Below are 21,648 nucleotides of genomic sequence, written 5' to 3'. Positions count from 1 at the left end.
GTATAATGAATGTATTTCTAATAACAATTAGAATGATTGCGTGTTTTAAGTATAATGTTTAAGTAATATAGAATTGTTATTGTGTATTATTTTCACACCGCAACAACCGACAACGACTTTATATTACTCAAACATATTGTTTATACCTAAAATAAGCAATTATTGCTATTATTATCATTGCTGCAAAATGCAGTTCAAAATGAAAAGTTAATAGTTAATAGTAATAATAATTAAGTTTTTTATCACAACCGCTTGTTTCAGCTGTTCCAAGTTTTGAAGCATTACTTATGCAAGTACTTAGAGAGGGCTGCTCATTAAAAAGAAGAGCTCATCACGGTATGTTATGAAATAAATAGATTTTTAAAGAAAGAAAACTTTTAACCTCTCCTGTTCCCCATAGATGCTGTGGTGGTCCATCATGGTCATCCATCAGTCACTATGCAGTGTGTTTGGACAACCTAAGCATTCTTGAAACAGACTGCTTCAGTTATAACGAAGATGTATTGCTTGTCATGCCCGGTGACCAACTTCACAGGACTATGTTGTAAGTTAGTATCACTTTACAAAGCCAAATAGGTGTAACAAAATGCAATTTTGTAAATTTTTTGTACAGAATTATTTTACTGCTTTGTTTTTTGTTGTACATTGTACAGCAAATTTAGATTACATCCCTACTATGAAAGAGATCAAGTATATTACCGAAATTGGCTATCTCAATTCACGAATTCCGAACTCATCCTCAGTCTGTCATTCTGATGCAGGGGTCCTGAAAGAAGTTGGAACATTTGAACCGTCTCAGCCAATAAGTCTGTCTCTTTTTTTGTGCTTGGAAACCCATGATTATAACTAATTAAAATGCCATTTATTGTGCTATTTGCATAGGTATTAGAAAATAGGTAGTCGCTTAATGATTAGTTTCTTCGCTACCCGTCAACTTACCATCCAAGCAAGCACTATGTCTGTCAAACCATTAGCTGAATACGGTTAATACCAGTAGTTCACCAAAACAAGAGGTAAAGAAGGATTGCACCGATCCTTATTGAATATATTGATAGGCAAACGTTTAAAAATTGATTCATGTTTCGTTTTCTTTAAATAGGTTAAGAATCATACTGAATCAAAAGAGGTATCTAGTCGAACCAAATTTCCTAATGATAACGGTTGGAAGCCCGAAGGAATTTTTGGGAAATGCTTCCTGCCCATTACCTTCAGTCGTTGCTGCGGCCCAAAAACAAAGTATTAAATTTATATAAATTGAAGTGCATATCTGGGCTCCCTTCTTTTCTGTGGCCCCGTTTCCCTTAAATTTTTAATAAGCCCGTAGGGGGTCATGCCCCTACTGTGATCAGCAGTAAACGGTTGTGAGTGCGCTGTCCGGAAAGGGGACGTGGGGGTCCCCATGGTTCGATGATATCATTGGAGGGCTGTGGGGCTACCCAAAAATCCGAATTAACGGTTAATCGCTCACGTAAAAGCTTGTCCGCGACCTTCGCTCTTCTTCCGGCTTCTCTTAGCCACGCACCGGGTAATCTCCCCGGTGAGTCAACTGAGGTAGTGTCTCCCCCTACCTTGGTTGACAGCAACTTTGAAATCGGCTGTTTTGCCCTTTCAAAGTTGCAAGTCTTTTAATTGTGCAGAATATTGTCAATACAAATTCTTTAAAAAAAATTTAAAATCTTGTCTTTTTTACTATCTTGCAGTTCCTCTGCGTTGTTCACTAATGTGAACATTTCCTTATTTATGTCGCAATGGCATTTTATGGACGCATGTTATATTTTCCATTTTTGCTGTTCCCAATCAGTGGAGTATATTTCGTTGTTATACGACTTCATTGTTTATGGAACAGTGCACTTTAATCTCACTTCATGGAGATTCTACAACTTTTAGTGCATTAATGATATTGAATATTTATTTTGTATATTTATTTATTTAGTTTCAATTGGACTCTTTAGGGGATTGAACCCTTGATTTCTGGCGTGCGACGCCGATACTCAACCATAGAGCCACGAGTCTTGTAAATTAATTAACTATTTTTCCATGTCTTTTGAAGGAAACCTATTTGCACTTGTAATAATCTTGCTGTGCGTCCCAACGCAATTTAATATTTCCGTCTCTGAATGTCGCAACCGTAATTCAATCCTGTAGCAGATAGAAACCATACGTGACTCGAACTCTTGACTTTCGATTACCGTAGTCAGACGCTCTACCTCAGAGCTATCAGTATTAGGTAATTTCCCGTAGCGTGCTAATAAAATACAGCGTAACGTAAAATAAGAAAAAGTCCGGCTTATTTTTAAACCTGACTATACATCAGATGGCCGTGCATGATACGTTATAATAATATTATGTGGTATATCTTCATGCTATGATCTGTATTTACTAGGTATACCTTCCTATTAGCGTCATACATATTGCTACTAGTCCCTGTGTCATAAGTATATCAATTCGCGCGATCACCAACAGTAAAATAAAAAAACAAGCACGAAAGAAGCCACTACACCATTTCATGTATGATCAAAATGCTTAAAATGTTTGGCATATTAATGTTCATTTTTTAGTTTTTGCGAAGTTGAAAAAAAAAATTACCGGAAGTGAGCGGAAGTAGACTATATCTCCAGAAATACTAGGTCCACAACAAAACGAATATGATTTTCGTGATCCTCGTGAAATTTAAGGTGTGTCTCACCTATTTTGACCTGTTTTTGGCGAAAAGTCCAATTTGGCCAAAATCGCGATTTTTCCTGAACTATAGTTCAGGGAAATTTGTGATTTTTGACGATTTTCGGGTATTTCCTACTGACACATGGATTCGACCCCAAATTTCACGAGGATTACGAAAATGTGGTTCTTTTTTCATTCAGACCAACAGATAGTGAGTTATTAGGCATTTTGAAACCGGAAGTTGCACTGAAAGTTAAAATTTCGAAAATTCCAAAAAATGTTCTCCTTCACAAGTTACAAGAGATCTGCGTAGTTTCAAACGTAAACTCTAGTAAATGAACATAACATGGCCTTTCTTAAAGTTCAGTTTTCAGGTACGACCTGTATACCACTTCAAATCACTACCACACATAATAATCGAAGCAAATGTTTTAAAACCATCCCCTTAATTTTGTAGCCATCAGAATTAAGGGTATAGTTTCCCTCCTTACTCTACTGTAAACTGTAAACAGCCGAATTCCTTCAAACACTTGTACCTTCCATCACTTACGTCAACACCATTACTGAAGCAGACAAAATCAAACAACACTGCCAGATGGGTGATAATCAGCCCTGAATACCTGTTTTTTTTTTTAAATCAATAAGTCTTGCTTAAATTTTGATTGGAATGAGAGACATCTATTTGGCAATCCGTTTTGGCGCGCCATTACGCTACAGTGCTAACGCGATGCAGCAGAAATATTCCATGAGTGTATGCAGAGAATTAACTAGTGTATGAAGTTTTCCTTCATTTTCCGTTTTTTTGTTACGCAGATTGTGAAATATAATAAGATAAAAGTGCTTTTAGTTCAAGAAAATACACGTGACAGACAAAGAACTCACGTTAATGAAAAATGTATACATGAACTAATGAAACTGTTTTATTTGTTTTCTTAAAGGGGATTAGGGAAGATAATTCAGCTTCGACGTTCACAAATTAACGCGAGAAATATTTGCTGAAAAGAAATAAACAGATGAAAATAGAGACAAAAAAAATAACCGTTTCACCACACTCGGCTGGGAAAACGATCTAACAAAAAAGGAAACAAATTCGGCCAAGAATCACTAGACCAACATTTATGATTTAGTTTGACGTGACGGGGAAAAAAGTCCTCATATTAATAGACCGAAGCTGTATTTTTTTGTTGTATTATTTTTGTTTTTATTTTTTTTTTTTCGATTGAATTGCGGCTAAATGAAAGAAACACTCACTCCGTGTCCATCTTCTCACCAGTAGCTGGAGTGGCGTTGGCGGCTTCCTCTGGTTTGCTGGGCTGTGCAGCATCAGCCGGCGGAGCAGGAGGCTGGGGTTTGGGTTTGTTCAAAACTGGATTCATGCTGCTTTCAAATGCCTGTGTAAGTTCGAAGTATCATAACGTTACAATAAAAACACAAAAGGTCACCAGAAGGAAGGTTTTAAATGCGATGCAAATTTTACCTGTTGCTCGCTAAGGAAAGCAGCGGCTTTAATGGGCAAATCCTTAGTTTTAACCGTTGAACGCACACGGCTCATATTGGCGTCCAGCCAGGACATCTTCTCGGCTATGGCTAGTTCTAATTTCTTGGCTTCCTCAGGAGTCCAATGGTCGTAAGCAGCATCACCGGCATGATATGCTGTGTGCGCCTTCTTGAAGCGATTCAAAGATGCAGCAAAAGATTCAGCGGCGCGAGGAGTGCTCTCGTGATCACGTTTACGCTGCTGCGCTGGAGCCGCCAAATTCTACGCAAAGGAAGTTATAATTTTGCCATAATCTAAATAAATTATTACTATTATTATTTTAAATTTGTGACCAACCTGAAGTTGCTGCAGTTTTTCAACGTATTCGTGCTTTTTGCAGTCTTCTCCTTCGTCATAAAGCCAATTCTCAGTACTATCCGCCATCTGTACAAGTTCATCTCGAACATTTGGCTCAATGTAGGCTTCTAGGTCATCTGAGTCGTTGACGCGGCCGCGGATGTTCAAAACGAACTCCTCGAGAGCGTTCTTCGAGTCGAGGCGATCCCTCTCCTGGTTGTCGACTGAACGGAAACCAGCCTAAAAAAAGTAAGTTACCTTTAACAACAGTTGCTTTCCATCTATCGCTCCGGAACTTACCTCGCGTTCTGTCAATTCTTGAATCTGTTGTTGCGTGAAGCTGCTGGTTTTACTATCAACCTGAAGGTCTACGGCTTTCACAATTTGTTTGGGTTGGTTAGGTTGAGTCGCGGCTGCAGCAGTCTTATCCCCCTCTTGCGTTTCTCCTTCAGTGGTGTCCATTTTTGTGGTATCCGACGATAATTCTTGGTTTTCTGTTGAGGTTTCCGTTTCCATACTTTCGGTTTCGGCATTGGCCGTCTCTGATGTGACTTCACCAGTGGACTGCGACGATCCCTACAGCAATATCGAGCCCATTTTTATGCAATTTCATCGACAATCATCTTAGCTGTTGGTAAACATACCTGTTTTTCCATCATAGTTGCAGATACCACCTGGAAAACTCCATGTAGGTTCAAACGAACCTTGACTTTAACTTTTTGCGCTTCACCTTGAGCGCCAGGTTTCACACCTTGAATGTGAAATTGTGAGATGGTATCGGATTTATGGATCTGACCGACGTCAGGGTCAGCATAACGAGCGGTCAACACGAAGGGGCCCTTTCGAAAGAACGTCAAAATTTTGGAGAACGGGACGCTATGGAATTTTGGGAACACTTCCATTTCACTGCAATGAATACGTAAAACAGTAAATAAATTAACCCGTAAGAAAGAACAAATAATTGGCTTACCCGTGTTCAACGTCTTCACCACTCCAGTTAAGATTGATAGCATAGGGTTGAAGATCCGTAAGGGAAAATTCACGAACTTTGAAGCTGGGCGAAAGCATCGCAGCCATAATGGCTGCGCCACGGGCAACGCATTCATCCTGATTGAGGGTCGTCGATGGAGGTTTACCGAACACCTGTTCAATTAGTGACTTGACAGCTGGAATACGAGTCGAGCCACCAATTAGTTCAATCTCGGAGATGTCTTCTTGCTTCAGACCCGATTCCGTCAGACAGCGACGTAGAGTCTGCTCGACTCGCTCGAAGAGTGGAGCACAGAGCTCTTCCATCTCTGACCTGAAGAGAAAAGTAAAATAAATAAGGAAGTTGTAAGTCCAAAATTTGATAGCAGTCAATTTTACCTTTTCATCTTGGCCCCGAAATCTCTTTCATCGATCAAACATTCAACATTTATCGGCAAAGCAGAAATATTGGCAGACATTTGACGTTTTAATTTATCAACCTTAAGATAAACGTCGGTTAACGTAACCAATACCGTATAAATACTAACGTATATTCTGTCCTAATACCTCGGCTAAAAGGCGAATCCACGATCGCTTATTTTTTGTCACATCACTTCCTGGCTTATTAAAGCCTTGCGCCAAATGGTGCGCAATGGCAATGTCAAATGAGCGACCTCCTAAAGATGAATCGAAGGTGCAAGCCAACATCTAATTTTAAGCCAATGGTTAGCCAAGTTCTTTCTGCTCTTGACAATTATGAACACTTTCTACCTTCACTTTGCCTTTATGGAATGCTGAAATAGCGACTTGTAGGGCCGAAGAGCCAAAATCAACAAACGCTACGTGGCGGGGTGGCTGCTCAGCGTTTGGCAAGTCAGTAGAGGTGCGATAAAGACCATAAGCGACAGCGGCAGCGCTGGGCTCGTTCAACAACCGCAGAACCTAAATATAAACATTTAGTTTTCAATAAATCGTCACATGTTAAAACAAGTATGTTACTTGAATATCGGCGATGGCAGCAGCGTCTAGCAAGGCTCTTCGTTGCGCGTCCGTAAAAAAATATGGTACCGCCAGGACGCATTCGAATACTTTGCACTCCAATGCAGCTTCAGCAATATCCTTGACTTTTGTAAGGAGCATGGCAACTATTTGCCGCACACCTAATACAACTTCCTCCCCCAGATACCACACTTTGAAACCCACTTCACCGTCTGGTGTGGCAACCAAAGTTTGAGGAAGATGTTTCTGTTCCTCCGCCACTAAGGGATCATCAAATCGGAGACCAAGCAAACGTTTGAAAGCAAATACTGTGTTGCTGATGTTGGTAATAATCTGATTTTTAGCAGATGTCCCCATCATCCGATTCTTTGATGTCAACGCTACAAAGCTCCTGGTTGAGGAGAAAAAATAAGGAAATACAACACTAGACACAAAGATCTTACCAGACTGTCAAACTTACGGTGTGTCTCGCTGACTGTAGTCATTGATAATGACTTCAATGCCTCCAGCTCTGGCAACAGCAATAAAGCAGGTATCATTGCCAAAGTCAATTCCTATTACTGGTGTGGTAGCCATGTTCCTGGAAGGAACATATTTCTATGATTTAGTATCCTGATTTATGAAAGAATAAGGATCAACACACTAACATATTTCTACATGAGTTTGCTGCAACTCTCAAGATACTAAATCGGATAAAATATTGTGAACAAAAGGAAGATAAATAAGGAGTGTACAGCTTATTTTCCTCTATACCCCTCTCCGATAGCCAAAATTGGTCAAACGAGTGACGTTATAGATCACAACCGGCGAGTTGCTTAGTAACCACGTGCAGAAAAAACGTCCAAATGTTCACTTAAATTTCCAACTTTATAACCATAGTCAAAATGTTAAAGAGAATCTTGTAAAAGGGCGAAGAAATTACTTTTTGTGAACGAAAACACCCAAGCTAGTAAGTAACAAGCACGAGGGTTTTCAGCAGCTTTGGCTAGCGCAGCAGAACGTCCAAACGTTAGCAGCTCGTTACACACACACACACTTATACACACCAAATTGACACCGGACTGGAAAGCGCTCGAACAAGGAACGACGAATGACTGTTCGCCCAGAGAAATCGAGAATTCAGTAGCAGACGTCAATTACGTTTGCGCTCGTATTTTCAGGATGCTTCTAGAAGCTGTAGTACTCGCAACGCCGTAATCTCGTATTCAGATTTCATTATTTGCTATAAATTTTGGTTCTACTTTAAAAAATAATTTTTACATATAACAAAAATTCTGTTTATCGTTGTTAATCTAGTATTTTTTCAACTTAATTTTGTTAGACGTACAAATTTTTTTGCAGCATCTGCCATTGGGTTGTCAATGACGCCCATGAAAAGGTTTTCAAAATCAATATTATGCAATACAATCATCACATCTATTTACCCAAAAACAAGCACCAAGTTATATCGCCCATCTATATTTAATCTAATGAGCCCTCCTGAAAAAACTGATCAATATGAATCGCAATACGTCCAATTAACTTGATTCCAAATAAGTTTTTAAAAATTCGCAAAATAAAAGAGGCCATTAACACACGTGTTTGTTTCTCATTTAATTTAAAATGTGAACGTATGTGTAATATCTTGCAAACCTAGAAAAAATTACATGCCGAGACAAAACAAGAAGTGATTCCATCATCATCCATTTCGCAAAAATAATTAAAGGGCGAGACGTATTTGTTGATCTGTAATCTGTTAAGACAACCCTGGGTTGACAACAAATCCGTTTCATATTTGGTTTGTTACGCCGATTTCAGACTTCCTTTTTGTGTTGATAACGGAATTTCTTGACGTAACCCTTCACCATTTCTTTGATTTTAATAGGATTTATTTCACCACTTTTGGTGTGACAAATCTATAAACAAAAAAAAATTGTGGTACTAAGTTAGTTTACGATTCTATATCCGTTGAACCATGAAAAATGCTACCTTAGGAACACACTTCCTTAGAATTTCCTTGTAGTCGCCCTTGGAGATACGTTTGCTGGTGTAGTACGGTTTCAGTGCCAGCCGAACTTCTTCTACTACCCTTTCTTGACGATTTAATTTCTTAAGAAACTGTTTAAAAAAACCATTAAAAATCTCATACAATCGAATTATTATGGACTAGAATGATACCTTCTCCTTGACTTGAAGTTCCACAGCCGAACTCGGACATTCTTCATTGCCGTCTGGGCCTAAAGTAGTCGTAACGGATGAAGACGGATCGGTTCCAGCGGACGGAACCACTTTGATTGGTGTAGGTTTTGCTGCCGATCTCGAATGAGAACTTGCTGAGGTGTGTTTTGACGCTGGGCGCTGATTGCTGGTACGCACATGCTGGTGACTGGCAGACTGGAAAATAGAATCGAAGCTGGAGCTACTGGATGCATTGGCCGAAGATGTTGGTTTCGTCGGCGCAACCGATGGCCGCGGTTTGTTACTGGGGGTAACATGAGTCTGGGTTTCATGGTTAGACATGGGTGAAGACGGTGACGCCGAAGGTGGGCCAAAGATGTCACTTCCTTCGCTGGGTGTCGGTGATGGTGGAGTCATCGGTCGACCCGTTTTCCCATGTGCCGGGATCGACGTTAGAGGCTGAGGCGGAGCTGCCGGAGTCATTTTCATGACCTGATTGAGTAGCGGTGCCCCAGGAGTCGGCAAAGGTAACAAACCGGTGATGTTGGGTGGAGGGAATGAAGTGTTGTATACACCCGATATAAGGTTAGCAGGATGCACTGTAAAAGGAGGTGGTGCACTTGTCAAAAGCGGGGGAGGTGGAAGAGGTGGTGGTGGGAGTGATGTCATTGGAGGCATCAATACAGCCCCGGGATGAGGAAGTGGGAAGGAGGGCATGATGGGTGGGGTAGGTGGCGGTGGCAAGGGCGGCATTGATGATGGTTGCAATTTAGATGCTGACATAACCGGACTTGGCGAATGAACCGGGGTTGAACTGCCACTGGATGGCGTGTGAGTTGGTTGAGACGGATCATAAGTAGAGGTAGGCAGAGGTGAAGAATAAATTGCTTTGACCGGCGGTGTAGTCGGCCGAAAGATCGGCGAAACGTTGCCCGCTGTCTTGGCAGGAGATTGTACCCCTCGGCTGGGACCTTCCGATAACGGATGGTTCACTGCATAATTATCATCAGCTTTCAATTTTCCTGATGCGTCCAATGTTGCATCTTGGACAGTCTGCAATTTGCTTGGACTTGTTTCTCCTACTGGAGTTGCTACAGGCTGCTGCTGCTGCTCCGCTTCTTCCTCCTCTTCTTCGGCACCACCCATTAACAGTAGCGGATTGTTCAACTTCTTGACTGAAGTTGTCTTGGAAGCCAAAGAAAATTTCACGCCCGCAGCTCCCTGTTTTGAAAACAAGGGCTTTTTCACACCGCCTTTTGGTTTAACAGAAGTTAATACTGAAGGAATTTTGCTTGTAGGAAGAGGTGGAAGTGGCGAAGGCGTGGCATGCTGTTGTGGCGGTTGTGCCAGCTGTGGTTGCAATGGCGGTGGAGGTAGAGGTGGCAGTGGAGGTAGAATGGATTCTTGGTCCGAATCCATCGAATCGGACAAAACAATAACATCGCTAGGCCGACTGTCTTCCAATGGAATTTCTCGACTTGTTTCAATATCGATCAGTACCGGCTTACTTCGATGATGCCGAATAGGCCTTCCAGTTACCCGTCCTCGACCTCTTCCTCGCAACACATCTCTCACGTCTTCTCCGAGCCGGCTAGAAGTAGGCTGCTTCATTAGCGGCTTAGCAGGAAGATCTTTAGTTGTAGAATGTTCTCCTTTTTTCTGGCCGTCTGAAGGATGTTTGTCCGGAGCTTTGGATTCCAATTGTGCTTTAACAATTTCTTGTTTGATGAGTGGCTGTTCCGTTTTAGTTGATTGGCATTTTTTGGGCCCAGTCAACTCGGTTTTTGTCACAGAAGAAGATGCAGGAAGTGGTTGGGATTTCTTAGATCGTTCTGACCTTTCCGGGGACGATCGAATTTCTTCTTTCGGCTTCTTACTAACAACCGAATCTTTGCCCTCCGCTTTCCGTTTCTTCTTTTTAACTAGTGGTTTACTCGAGCTAGTCGAACCGAAATGGAGACTGACAACAATCTTATCTCCTGAGGCAAAGACGGCTTTACTAGGTATTTCTATATTGTCATTGCGCGCTTTAGGGTCAGCGTCAAGCGACTCGTCGTTTTTGCCACATTTTGATTCCGACGTTGTTTGAGCTTTCTTTTCCTTGTGTTTATCTTTAACTTTTTTCTTCTTTTTCACTTTCTTTTTCTTACTTTTTGTCGACGACTTGCCGTCGCTTCTCTCCTTGGATTTTACAGGGGACTTTGGTTTTCGCTTTTTCCGTCCGGCTCCATCCGACGAAGAGGATCTCGATCTCTTGCGATGATTTTCTTTACCTTTCCTACGGTCGGGAGACAAGGACGATAAAGAAGATGATGACGAAGAAGACGAGGAAGAACTAGAGGATGATGAGGAAGATGTTCTTTTCCGACGAGATTTGCTACTCTTTTTGGATAAAGGATCTCTGCTTTTAGATTTGTTTTTAGAATCCGAACGTGAACGACGTTCTGTTTTGCTGGTCGTGTGGTGTCGATCGCCATGAGATCTCTGTTCCACCACACGTCTGACATCGTAATGTTTAATATCTTGACGCTTAGATCGTTTATCATTCCGTTCGTCTAGTTCGTCGTCTTCTTTTTTTGGTTTCACGTCTGCTCGACCTTCGACCACTTTGATGTCGCCTTGATGGCGATAATGTCGAGTTTTGCCACTGTCCAGCTTTTTGAACGTGGAAGGAATACCTTCGTCTTCCAGGCATAATTCTACTTTCCTCTCGCCACCTATGCCCGCCGAACGAAGGAATTCGCAATCTTCGGTTTTGACCACAACTTCATCGCTAGTGGATTTTTTCCTTTTGCTATTACTATTCGCTCGCTTTTTGCTGGCTGTTCTCTTGTCAATAATTTCACCTTCTTCACAACCTAGGCCGTCCTTTGTTGTCGCTGAACGCTTCTGTGAGGCAGGTGGTGGAGTAAGCATCCGAACAATTCGGTTCGTAGATGGAGGAGGTTCGTGATCTGAAGCTTCTTGGTCAGCTTCGCTTTCATCCAATTCACCTTCTTCACAATCCGAAATTTGTTCTAAATGGCTAACCTCTTTATTCAGATCTTCGTCATCACTTCCAAAGATTTCTTCCATTTTTTGTTTTCGCCCGCTAGTTTTAATTCCAGTCTCCGTTGAAGTAACCGGTTCTGTAAGCTCAGCCATCACAGGTACATTTATGGCTGTCTTTGTAGCCTCTTCGATCATTTCAACGGATTCAACTGGGCCTTTGGTTTCAGAATAGGTGGGTGCCGGGAGAACTTCATCGTCATCTAGGCCAGCTAGAGACTCTTGTTGGCTCTGTGCAAGCAGCGCAGAAGTTAGTGATTCTTTTAACGCAGATGTGATGGATGAAACGAGGTTGGCTTTCATCAAGTCATTAATCATTGGCGTAGCAATTTGACTTGTGCGCGGACGAAGTTGGGGTCGAGAGACGACTCCTCCTTTCGGACCAAAAGTCAGTGCAGCAGCGGCTGCCGGTAGACCTCCATGTTGGGATTTATGTACAATCGGTGCAGCCGGAACGGCTTGCGGCAATGGAATTCCGTCTAACACCTCGTCTTTGTCCTTCCGTTCTACCTCTTCGTCTTCATCTGATTGTTTCCCAATCGAGTCGCCATCTGCCGGATCACAACTCGATTCAGTAGATCGTCTACCCGAGTCTTCTACGTTTGTATCATCAATAATTAATCCCTTCTCATCATCTTCCTCCTCAGGCATTCGATCTTCTTCCGCCTATACAAATGGTATTTTAGAAAATGGCATGGATGCAATCATCAAGAACAGACTTACCTCGATCTTGGGCAAGACATTAAGGCTGTCGTTCTCTTCTTCAACAGATTCAATGTCACTGTATAGATCGACATCTTCCTCGTCAACATCATCCTTTTTATCTTCGGGCTGAGGTTTCTTTTTTCGACCCTGGTTTGGATCTTCACCATTACCACCATCGCCACCAGATATCCCATTGCCATTTGCAGTCGCCTGCCCATTTGACTGGCCATTTGTTCTTGTACCATTACCACTACTACCACTCGTTGAACTTGAAGATTCGCCTTTAGAAGAAGCACCGTTAGATGTTTGTTGATTCGATGACGAACTACTGCCTTGACCTGTGGAATAGCTCTGCGGAACATTACGAGTTCTTGTGGATTTTTGCGCAAGGATGGGTTTGGGAATAGAACCAGACGAGCATGCGACTGGGTTGCTTTGCTGCTGACATCTAATGGTTTCGTCCAGACGACTAAGAGTAGCTTGTGAGGCAAGTATGGCCCCTAACACGCGATTCGAGTTGGTGTTTCGTGGTTTCGGTCGAATGACTTCAGCACTCTTTCCAAAGGTTGTTAGCTGGGACTGGCAAGCTAAAATGCTGCCCAAAAGATCTGGGTTTTCAGAGCTGCGGCTGCCCAGGCTGGGGACTGAAGCTTTCACAGGAACGTTAATAGCAGCGGCCGGACCGAACGAGTAGATTGACTTCTGCGCTTTGCGCCCCTCAGCCAACTGCGCAATCAAAGATTTCGGCCGCTTACTTGGAGAAATGAGATTTCTGATACTCTCATCTTCGTTATCGCTACAATAAAAATAATATATTAACAAAAATATTTATGGGTCAGAAACTGGTAGATCTGGTCTTACTCAGCAGCGTCTAATGCGTTTGGATTGCCAAACAGAGAAAATTGACATGCCGGATCAACTTGCACAGTCGCCCGATCATGCAATCCCAAAGCATCTGCCAACCTTTTGCGAGGTGTAGGTACAGTGGCAGCTTTTTTTCTCCGCCTGCCTTTGCCTTTGCCTTTACCTTTTCCTTTAACTTTTCTTGTTTTTTTTCGATATGTGGATTTTCTTTTCTTTCCTTTCTTAGTCTTTCTTGTAACTGACGAGTTGCGTAGAGCAATCTGCCTGTTGCGCTGCACGGTTCTCCTTACGCGCAGTGTCAATGGAGCTCGTTGTCGTGTTGCACCTGTAGCAGTGTGGGTACCATCACATTGGGAACAGAACCAATCTTCAATTGGTACTTCTTCCAAAGGTGGATCAAGGCAGTCCATGTGATATCCCTGATCACATCTATCACAAAGCAACAGCATGTCTTCTCGGTTTCCAATCCTACATACCTGAAAGCAGCAAAAATCCTGGTGGTTCTACTAAGCTTATAATGCAAACCAAAAACAAAATAAATACTTGACACTCTGTAATATCAAGGAAAGGCCCTTCCTCTTCATTTTTGCTTTGATTGCTGTTCACAGGAACTTTCCTCACAACTTCGCCATCCAAGTCTAATCTAACCAGAATGTTGTCAAACTTACGGCGATCATTAGGGCAAGTTTGGACAGTCTAAATGAAATATAAATATGAGCCTTTCTTTTATTTATGCTCCGCTACAAATGTTTCTGTACGGCATATTACCTTTGACCACTCCAGAATACAATCTAGACAAAATGGATGCTCACAAACTTCAGGAAAGCCAATAGCTTGGCCTTTGAATTTTAATAAACAGATGGGACAACTGACAGAGTTCCCAGTTGACGTATCAGAGTCTGAGCTTTGCACTTCGTCCTGGTCATCACTTTCAAGTTCTGAGTCTACACAACAATGTGTGTGAAGGGATATGGGATTTAGGAAATTGAACCTTCATAATAAAATACCTGATTCAGAATCTGAGTTGTTATTGTGAAGTAAATCATCTGAAGATGCGGCTACGGGACAACCCGGTAAATCTCTGTGTACAGCTTTTAAATCCATTGTAACCCAGGTAGGTTTCGTCTAAAAGCTATCACCCCCAACCAACGCACTCATTACCGTAAAGTATATGCAATTCATTAAATAAATCATAAAGTTTAAGACGACAACATTAAAGGATTTTTAGCCTTTTCTTTTTTTCGCTTCACCTCATAACAACTAACAGCCAGCAACAGAAGATGCTTGCAGCCGTGGCATCTACTGGCAATAATTCTCAACCCCGCCAATAATAATTCGTGCCCACACCTTTAACGCCTCCTGGTGGTAAGTAATATTTTTAGGAATCATCTTGGTTTTCCGATACCTGCATGAAACGATTACAATAAAAACGGCTTGCGGGAAAAGGCGGGAATAATAAAATGTGACATTCGATGGCTTAACATTTTTCTTTCTGGGATGCCTATCACAAAATGACCGGCAGAAGACGTCCAAATTAGCAATCTCGTTTCGTTTTTGAATCATGCAAAAATATATATTCTGTCGGGCCCTAATGATGGGTTTGACTGGTGGTTTATATTCTTCTTTTGTTAAATGCTAAACAAAAAATCTAAGACAAGAACAAATCAGAATATCCTAATTGAATAACTCAAGAACAAGACATTTCGAAATAGCGCCTAGAGGAAAAAAATGCACCATCGTCATTGGAACTACGTGGCAGAACTGGTTTCTGAAATAACAAAGCTATGAAACATCAAAATATCTAACATCAATGAATTAAACAACTCCAACATTATTTTGCCGCTAAAAACTTAATATTAACTTAGAAATCTTTGAATGGATTACTGATGACCACTCCAGGTGATGGACTATTCAGAGGAAGCTGTAATGTAGTCATCCGTCCAAGGAATTGATCCAGTTGATTTAAAGACAGCCCTTTAACAAAAAATAAACAACATAAATAAAAAAATACACAACTGCAATTGCTAATTATAATAATAACCGTTGTGAAGAGTCTCTAGTGGACGGATGGCCGGTACGCCCACTGAGGCGCAAGGATCTATGGCCGCCAAGCTGGCCAAGCCAAGGCCCATGGCAGCCCCTGTTGTGGGTAAGATGGCCGTCAATTCAGGTGCACTAGAACTTCCACTGATAACGGCTGTGCTAAACAGGGCTGGATGTTGATGCTGTTGATGTTGGCTGAGCTTCCGTTTGCCAATCACAGTTTGTCGTTGAGTCATCAATACATTCAGATGGCCAGGAATCGAATGGCGATGACGTCGCATCGAATCTTGATCTAAACATGATCCAAATCATAAGTTTAATATTGTGCAATTCAAAACGATTGACAGACGGATGCATGGCGTTCGAGAAACGACAAAGGGTAGGTCAAGCGCTTCAGGATCTTATTAACCCCAACATACTAAGAGTTAAGCATGCGATACCTTCATCGAGATCTAGGCACCTAGTCGGGGCGGTAACGCCAACCCCACTGATGGTATGGGCTGCATTTCCCAGCAAGTAAAGATTATAAATGACATGTTAGGTTGTAGTCGAGTGCTTTTGTTAGTAACGATCAATGCAGAAGACGAAGCTTTAAGAACTAAAATCAATTTCACCTTTCGCTCGAGGACCCTGTTGAGGTTCAAAATCGGGGGACTTCATGACTCGGTAGGTGCGTGGCGGAGTATGCTGGCTTGCACAGCTACTATTGGTGCTGTTGATCATGAGACAACCGGGTGCATCCATCAGCGATGGAGATGAATTAGAGGCTGGTGGAAAGCTCAAATTAGGACTTTCTAGAGGGTTCCTTCCTGATGGAGAATTCCTAAAAAAGAAGTTGTTAATGTATCATTCTCGCTACACTCTTGGAGAACGGAGTGAAACTTACCTTATCGGAATAGGTTCGGATATTTTGGCGGGGATTTTTAAAGTATTGGGTGGAGTGATTGGCGGACTGTCAGAACCAGGAGACGCTCTTGATGTACGCAATGGGACGTGTAAATTAAGCGACGCGTATTTTGGTTGATCTGCGTGGTCGATGACATCCCCGATGTCAAGATCTTCTTCTTCAATCCGAGTGCAATTCGGCGAACACACGGAATTCGAAGCCCCGGGTGGAAGCGTGGTAGGACAGCACTTGTTCGGGGAGATGTCAGTCGACTGCATAATAAACAAAAAGGTTAGAACAAATAGAATAGTATAGGCAAAATGGAAATGGATTACTAACATTGTCATTTCGATGGTGGGTCCGGAATCCCGGTCCAGGTGGCAAATTTTTCTGAACACAGCAATTAACACCGGGCGAAAAGTGTAATTCTACGTGGAAGCTGTAATACAAACAGTTTGATTAGGAACTTTAAGGGCCATTTAGAAAGCTCATAAATAACCGTTGTTCTGAAGTCGGATCTTTTGATTGGTCCTCGTAAAGCATGATAACAACTTGGGACATGTAGTTGAGTTCTGATATCTGACTAACATATTCCATAGCACGACGCCATTGTTCGTCAGCTCCTTCGCCGCCCTAGATGCACCGACAAATGTGTTTAAAAATTTGTAAACATTTTGCAAGTTCATTAGAAATTCAAACCTCAACTAAGCCTCCGAAACGTAGAACGGTCAATAGCGAATGTATATGGCTTTCGCTGGTAAAATACAAACGTGTGCGGACGTGCCTACCTGGGCTCGAAACACCGTGTGAATACCTAAGATAACGAAAGGTTTATGAAACAGATTAATAATATGAGGAATTAGAAAACCAGCAGTGATAAACGTTTTCGTTATACCTTGGATCAAGGCGGTTAACAGATTCGTCCGCCATTGGCAAATCTTCTTCGATGTTCCGCTGCAAATCTGCACGAATTTTCCGCATCAAAGGATTGCAGATGCCTTGTCCAATGGCCAATTTATCTTGGTCTGTGAGACCGTATTCCTGAGGTATTACTACATCAGCGAGGGCCTTAACGAGCATGTAAAGTTCTTGGGCATGATTAAACCTGAATGAAGGAAAATAACTTTGAATGAAGCAATTAAGTCAAGCACTCGTCAAAAATAAAAAATAAAAATACTTAAGTGCTGCTTGATTGTGCTGGATGTCGTATTTGATACAGTCGTAGATGTCGGGAATTTTGGAAATGTCAAATTCGAGGCGATCTTCACGTAGTTTGAAATCTTTTTCTAATTTGCCCCATCGCCGCGCCATCAGTTCCCACGTTTCGCCATGATACAACACCCCATCTGCAACGAACGATTTGAAATAAATGGGTTTCAAAAATCACTGACGATAAATATACTTTTTGTTTTCGGATCGTCGCGTTTAGCCCGAACGATTTCGACTAGCTTGCTAACTAGTTCATAAACTTTAACGCAACACTGAACCGGATTTCCAATAACGTGAAGAGCAGCTTCGATTGATCGTGCCCCGCACGGATTAATCTCGCGATGTTCATTCGCAGTTAATTCACGGTCCATCTGCAGTAATTCTTGAAGACGCGATTTCACCCTGAAAAGAATATATCCTGTTAAATCCCGTTGAACGCAATAAAAAGCAAACAACTTACATGTGTTGGAGACTCGAGGCTTCGCCATCGTTGTCGAGTAATCCGTTTGTATTGGCGGATTTCACCATTTGAAACAAGATGGGAGTTAGCTCTCCTTCGAGTGCTAAGAGGCCTTTTGCAAAGGCAGCTGCTGTCATTTGCACACGGCCTTCGTCAGAGGCATAGATTTTCAAATCATGGCGATATGTTGAATGTAGACGGAGCAATCCCAAACCTTGATTGCCTGAGTTTTAAAAGAAACAATATTAGATATCTTCAGAATGTAGGAAGCGAATCAAGACGTGACAGAAGCAACAGAAATAACATAAAGGAGAACAGAGAAAAAAAAAACGAAAAAATTCGTATTAAAGGATACTAAACCAAAGTTAATGTTGGGGGCTTTGAGTTTTAAATTGGCAACTGTAAAACGACCTTGACCTCCTGGATACATGCATCGGAAAATGCGACCAAGCTCTTCTGCTTGAACTCTTCCGGCCGGAGTCAATTCTCCGCCCCATTTCAGTATGAGAAGCAAAGAAGGTTCTTTGTGCGTGTCTGTTAATTGGTAAATTACACGCTGACACAGACGTAAGAAGTTTAATTTTGTAAATTTAGCTGTCATACCTTCCTCGCTGCAGCCGGATGGAGGTCTGCCTCGTGGCTGATATTTAAGTTGCACTTTCCGATTGATTCCTGAGAAGTGGCCATACCTAACGAATACAACAACGTCAGAAGCTGGAGATTAATGCTATTTTAAAATAGGATGCGTACATTTCAAGAACAGTTTTGAGTTGCTCTAATTTCCCACGCTTTTCTTCTAGTTCTCGATCAGCTGATCCAGCTTCTACCTCTGACAACAGAAATCGCGCTATATCAAGCACCTCCTGCAGTTGTGCGGGTTTTTTCAATTTTAAATGGCGTCCATTGACCTCTGACTCGTAGGATGTCCATAGAGCAAAAAACCTAGAAAAAAAATGGCAAATGAATCAAGATTGATTTCTGTTAACTACAATTTGGTACCTAGGATGTCGGACTTCCATTTTCATTTTTTGCTTTGGAGTTCGATCTCCGTGGCGTATGACAGCCACCACACATCGCAGTTCCATCCTAGCATAAATTAGCATTTGCATTTTAGTATACAGTATCGAGCGAATCGAAATATTTCCATACATTTTTCCAAATGTTGTAGGCACTATCGGTGGGTCGTCGAGTTGGAATGGAAGGGCCCATGGAATATGCAAGGTAGGCGCCAAACGACGAAGAATCATATTCCCCATAATCCTAGCACAATCATCATAATATTTCGCCGAATTCTTGACAAAGCTAAAGCCGTTGACGTCGCACACGAACGACCTCCCATTAGCCCTGATAATACAAACAACCAATAAACATTGAAAACTATAAGTTGTACATTGTACACAAAGAAATTACCTTAGGAGATCAAAGCCGCAGACTGTTTGATTAAAAGCTAGGCATACTTTGCGAGCAATAAGTTTTTCGTGATTGGACAGAATCACGGGATATCGAATTTCTTTGCCTTCATGATCGCGCTCCACCTTCCCATCGAGCGCGGGAGATTTGCGGGCTTCTGCGTGAGCATAATCTGGCCCAACAGTGTAAACCTTCCAAAGAACAATTGCCCATATTATAACATATCGGAGAGCTTTCAGCATTTAATACCTTGACGTCAGCACCATCAGTCGGTATGAAATCCTCATAAATATAAGATCCCGTCTTGCGTACTTTGGACTCGGGAGAGTAGACGCTGCTTCGACTTCCAATCTAAAATTGATTCGATAAACATTGAATGTGGAGGAAAGAAAGTTAATTTTTTCGATTCTCTAACTTTGCGGAATAAACGCTGGGATCCACCGCCTGCCGAAGTTGGGTAGTAAATGTAAATATTGTGATCTTCTGCCGAAATGGGCTTCTCAACGAAGGGTTTGTTAAAGACAACACCGTTAACTTCCACGTGATCCTCTGATTCGATCAGTGAATGTTCTACGTCAATAAAAAATAACTTCAAATAGCGTTAGGGAAATTTGGTAATAAGATAACGTACGACTAGGATCAGGAGAGTCTCGATCGAGAATCGCGAAACGAGGTAATGCGATTCCTGCCCGTCGCAGGATTCCATAAACTTTTCTACGATCCTATTGAAAGATTTGCTTGTTTAATAGAAATCTTTTATGTGCTTACTGTAGTCTATTACCTGCAAATCGAACTGCTTTCGCAAATTATTGACAGTAAAAGGACGGACAAGTTCAGCGTATGCCACAGCTTTGTCAAGTGGAAAACCTTTCGAATGAAACGATATTAAACAGTCGCATACCGGCCATTTGTCAACCGGTTCCTGAAACGTTAACCATTAGAAAATCAGTTTCTGCATAAAACAAAAGGCATCGTAAAGTAATACCTTGAGGATGGTCTCTTCAGGGAAAATAATGGTTTTAATATAATCGAACTCGTCGAGCCTCGCCAAAATTTCTCTCATCGGTTTTGAATTGGACTTTTTGGCCATGGCGCAGATGCCTGCCACGACCTGCTTACCGGTGTCAAGATGTTCCTTTTCCATTCTTCCCAAGAGAGGATCCAGATCGTTGAATAACCCGTCAGGACATTCTTGGCATTCTTCACCCTGTTCATCAGGGGAATATGATACAAGTTGTACAATAACCACATTCAATCATGACATACAAGCAACAGGTGCAAACGGGTGCAGTAAAAAGTATGGGGAACACATAAAAAGTACCATTACCAAGTGTAAATATAATGGCATTAAAAAAATATGTGTAAACTAAAGAGAATGAAGGGAAAATAAAACAAAATCTGGTTACCAGTCAGGAATGGAAAGGTCCACTAGAGCTGTTTCCAAAAGAAAACCCAAGCTTTACACGACAGACTGAGGAAGAAGCAGCAAAACATAAAAAAAACCAGCAACAGAAAGAGAAGATTACAGCAACACAAAATTATCTTTCCAAGCCAAAGAGAATGGGCAAACAAACCAACAAAAAATGAAAAAGAAACACATGGTTGTGATTCCTAACCTTCTGTAGGCAGATGGGGCAGTTTGGGTGAAAAGTTCTCGTTGGTGAGCTAGCTGACGTATAGACGTATTCATAGGTTGTGGGAAGTGTGTCTCCTCCAAGCCCGTCGTTCGCTAACACAAGACCAACTCCTTCCGACTCGTCACCGATGTAGAATGAAGCTGCCTTTAAGCCTTGATATCCCACTTCTAGTTCTTTATACGACATGTTATTTGCTCAGCCAAGAACACGCTGCCATTGTAAACAAACCACATATGATTGGAATTCTGAACAACTTTCTGTGAGTAACAGGAATTTAAACTAATATTGGAAATTTTAGAACACGGAAAAACAACGTGGGAAGGAAAATCTGTGGAGGAGAATATTTCAAAACAATTCAAACATACAAGAATGAATATTTTACTTCACGGCTATCTCAGATATGAGTTCACGAGTACAATAACAAAGAAGGAAATATTTTAGAGAGAAATCTCCTCTGCGGCGAATCCTGTAAAATGCGGGGTTCGGATTGCGTAAAGCTAAAACAGTATAGGAGTCAATGGAGTTTTTGTGTTAGTAAATCCGGCAATGCAGTTCCACGTTTTCCAGTTGTCACATTCCTAAAAAAAAGACGTTCAGCCATCTATGGGACGTTTTCTAAAGTTCAATTCGATGAATTGTTTGTTTAAAAAAAAAACACGAAATCCAGGGCAGACCTGTGCTTTATTCCTTTTTATTATTATATACTGATAAATAATCGATAAAATGTCATTTCTGGCTGTCACATAATCCAGGAATTAAAAAAAAA

At 41.6% G+C, this 21,648-nt stretch overlaps 3 protein-coding genes across 6 annotated transcripts; all 3 read right to left on the bottom strand.

The window, feature by feature from the left end:
- Positions 1–3,559: 3,559 nt before the first annotated feature.
- On the bottom strand, positions 3,560–7,564 carry LOC130688698 (heat shock 70 kDa protein 4L-like). The gene is made up of 12 exons (XM_057511705.2): positions 7,386–7,564; positions 6,924–7,043; positions 6,464–6,854; positions 6,236–6,406; positions 6,032–6,172; positions 5,864–5,964; positions 5,466–5,798; positions 5,140–5,401; positions 4,796–5,071; positions 4,496–4,735; positions 4,139–4,420; positions 3,560–4,052 (listed from the first exon to the last, which is right to left on the bottom strand). Exons 2-12 carry the CDS (start codon positions 7,037–7,039, stop codon positions 3,909–3,911), a joined length of 2,457 nt encoding a protein of 818 aa, XP_057367688.1. The 5' UTR covers positions 7,040–7,043; positions 7,386–7,564; the 3' UTR covers positions 3,560–3,908.
- A 479-nt stretch (positions 7,565–8,043) lies between these two features.
- Positions 8,044–14,546, bottom strand: LOC130688690 (PHD and RING finger domain-containing protein 1-like). Its single transcript, XM_057511690.2, has 8 exons — positions 14,245–14,546; positions 14,006–14,181; positions 13,781–13,933; positions 13,235–13,713; positions 12,392–13,169; positions 8,621–12,334; positions 8,432–8,560; positions 8,044–8,358 (listed from the first exon to the last, which is right to left on the bottom strand). Exons 1-8 carry the CDS (start codon positions 14,339–14,341, stop codon positions 8,257–8,259), a joined length of 5,628 nt encoding a protein of 1,875 aa, XP_057367673.1. The 5' UTR covers positions 14,342–14,546; the 3' UTR covers positions 8,044–8,256.
- Positions 14,547–14,854: 308 nt separating this feature from the next.
- LOC130688691 (inositol hexakisphosphate and diphosphoinositol-pentakisphosphate kinase-like) lies at positions 14,855–21,325 on the bottom strand. 4 transcript variants are annotated; one of them, XM_059497012.1, is made up of 24 exons: positions 20,862–21,325; positions 20,231–20,452; positions 20,027–20,167; positions 19,877–19,967; positions 19,661–19,815; positions 19,495–19,596; positions 19,246–19,436; positions 18,985–19,179; positions 18,835–18,921; positions 18,586–18,777; positions 18,439–18,524; positions 18,253–18,369; positions 17,836–18,058; positions 17,569–17,777; positions 17,344–17,512; positions 17,062–17,289; positions 16,866–16,980; positions 16,666–16,799; positions 16,506–16,605; positions 16,167–16,438; positions 15,895–16,103; positions 15,721–15,780; positions 15,279–15,572; positions 14,855–15,211 (listed from the first exon to the last, which is right to left on the bottom strand). In XM_059497012.1, the coding sequence occupies exons 1-24, from the start codon at positions 21,066–21,068 to the stop codon at positions 15,099–15,101; spliced, it is 3,912 nt and encodes a 1,303-aa protein (XP_059352995.1). In that variant the 5' UTR covers positions 21,069–21,325; the 3' UTR covers positions 14,855–15,098. The 4 variants fall into 4 exon arrangements, with proteins under 4 accessions (XP_059352995.1, XP_059352994.1, XP_057367674.1 ...); XM_059497011.1 differs by having other exon boundaries at positions 18,247–18,369; positions 20,862–21,324; XM_057511691.2 differs by having other exon boundaries at positions 14,857–15,211; positions 17,062–17,271; positions 18,247–18,369; positions 20,862–21,324.
- Positions 21,326–21,648: the final 323 nt, after the last annotated feature.

Source organism: Daphnia carinata, chromosome 9, assembly GCF_022539665.2.
Source record: "Daphnia carinata strain CSIRO-1 chromosome 9, CSIRO_AGI_Dcar_HiC_V3, whole genome shotgun sequence".
In the NCBI taxonomy this organism is placed as follows: domain Eukaryota; kingdom Metazoa; phylum Arthropoda; class Branchiopoda; order Diplostraca; family Daphniidae; genus Daphnia; species Daphnia carinata.
This window is presented reverse-complemented; position numbering and strand designations above follow the sequence as displayed.

What these genes read in the sequence shown, in the direction of transcription:
- LOC130688690 (XM_057511690.2), bottom strand. Translation starts at nt 14,341, where the DNA reads ATGGATTTAAAAGCTGTACACAGAGATTTACCGGGTTGTCCCGTAGCC. An exon ending in CAACTCAGATTCTGAATCAG is followed by an intron (nt 14,182 to 14,244) that starts GTATTTTATTAT and finishes ATTGTTGTGTAG; the next exon opens with ACTCAGAACTTGAAAGTGAT. An exon ending in AACTTCAAGTCAAGGAGAAG is followed by an intron (nt 8,561 to 8,620) that starts GTATCATTCTAG and finishes TTTTTTAAACAG; the next exon opens with TTTCTTAAGAAATTAAATCG.
- LOC130688698 (XM_057511705.2), bottom strand. Translation starts at nt 7,039, where the DNA reads ATGGCTACCACACCAGTAATAGGAATTGACTTTGGCAATGATACCTGC. An exon ending in TCCATAAAGGCAAAGTGAAG is followed by an intron (nt 6,173 to 6,235) that starts GTAGAAAGTGTT and finishes GCTTAAAATTAG; the next exon opens with ATGTTGGCTTGCACCTTCGA. An exon ending in CTTTCCTTAGCGAGCAACAG is followed by an intron (nt 4,053 to 4,138) that starts GTAAAATTTGCA and finishes GAACTTACACAG; the next exon opens with GCATTTGAAAGCAGCATGAA.
- LOC130688691 (XM_059497011.1), bottom strand. Translation starts at nt 21,068, where the DNA reads ATGTCGTATAAAGAACTAGAAGTGGGATATCAAGGCTTAAAGGCAGCT. An exon ending in CTCAAAACTGTTCTTGAAAT is followed by an intron (nt 18,525 to 18,585) that starts GTACGCATCCTA and finishes TGTATTCGTTAG; the next exon opens with GTATGGCCACTTCTCAGGAA. An exon ending in ACTAGAGACTCTTCACAACG is followed by an intron (nt 15,212 to 15,278) that starts GTTATTATTATA and finishes TTTTTGTTAAAG; the next exon opens with GGCTGTCTTTAAATCAACTG.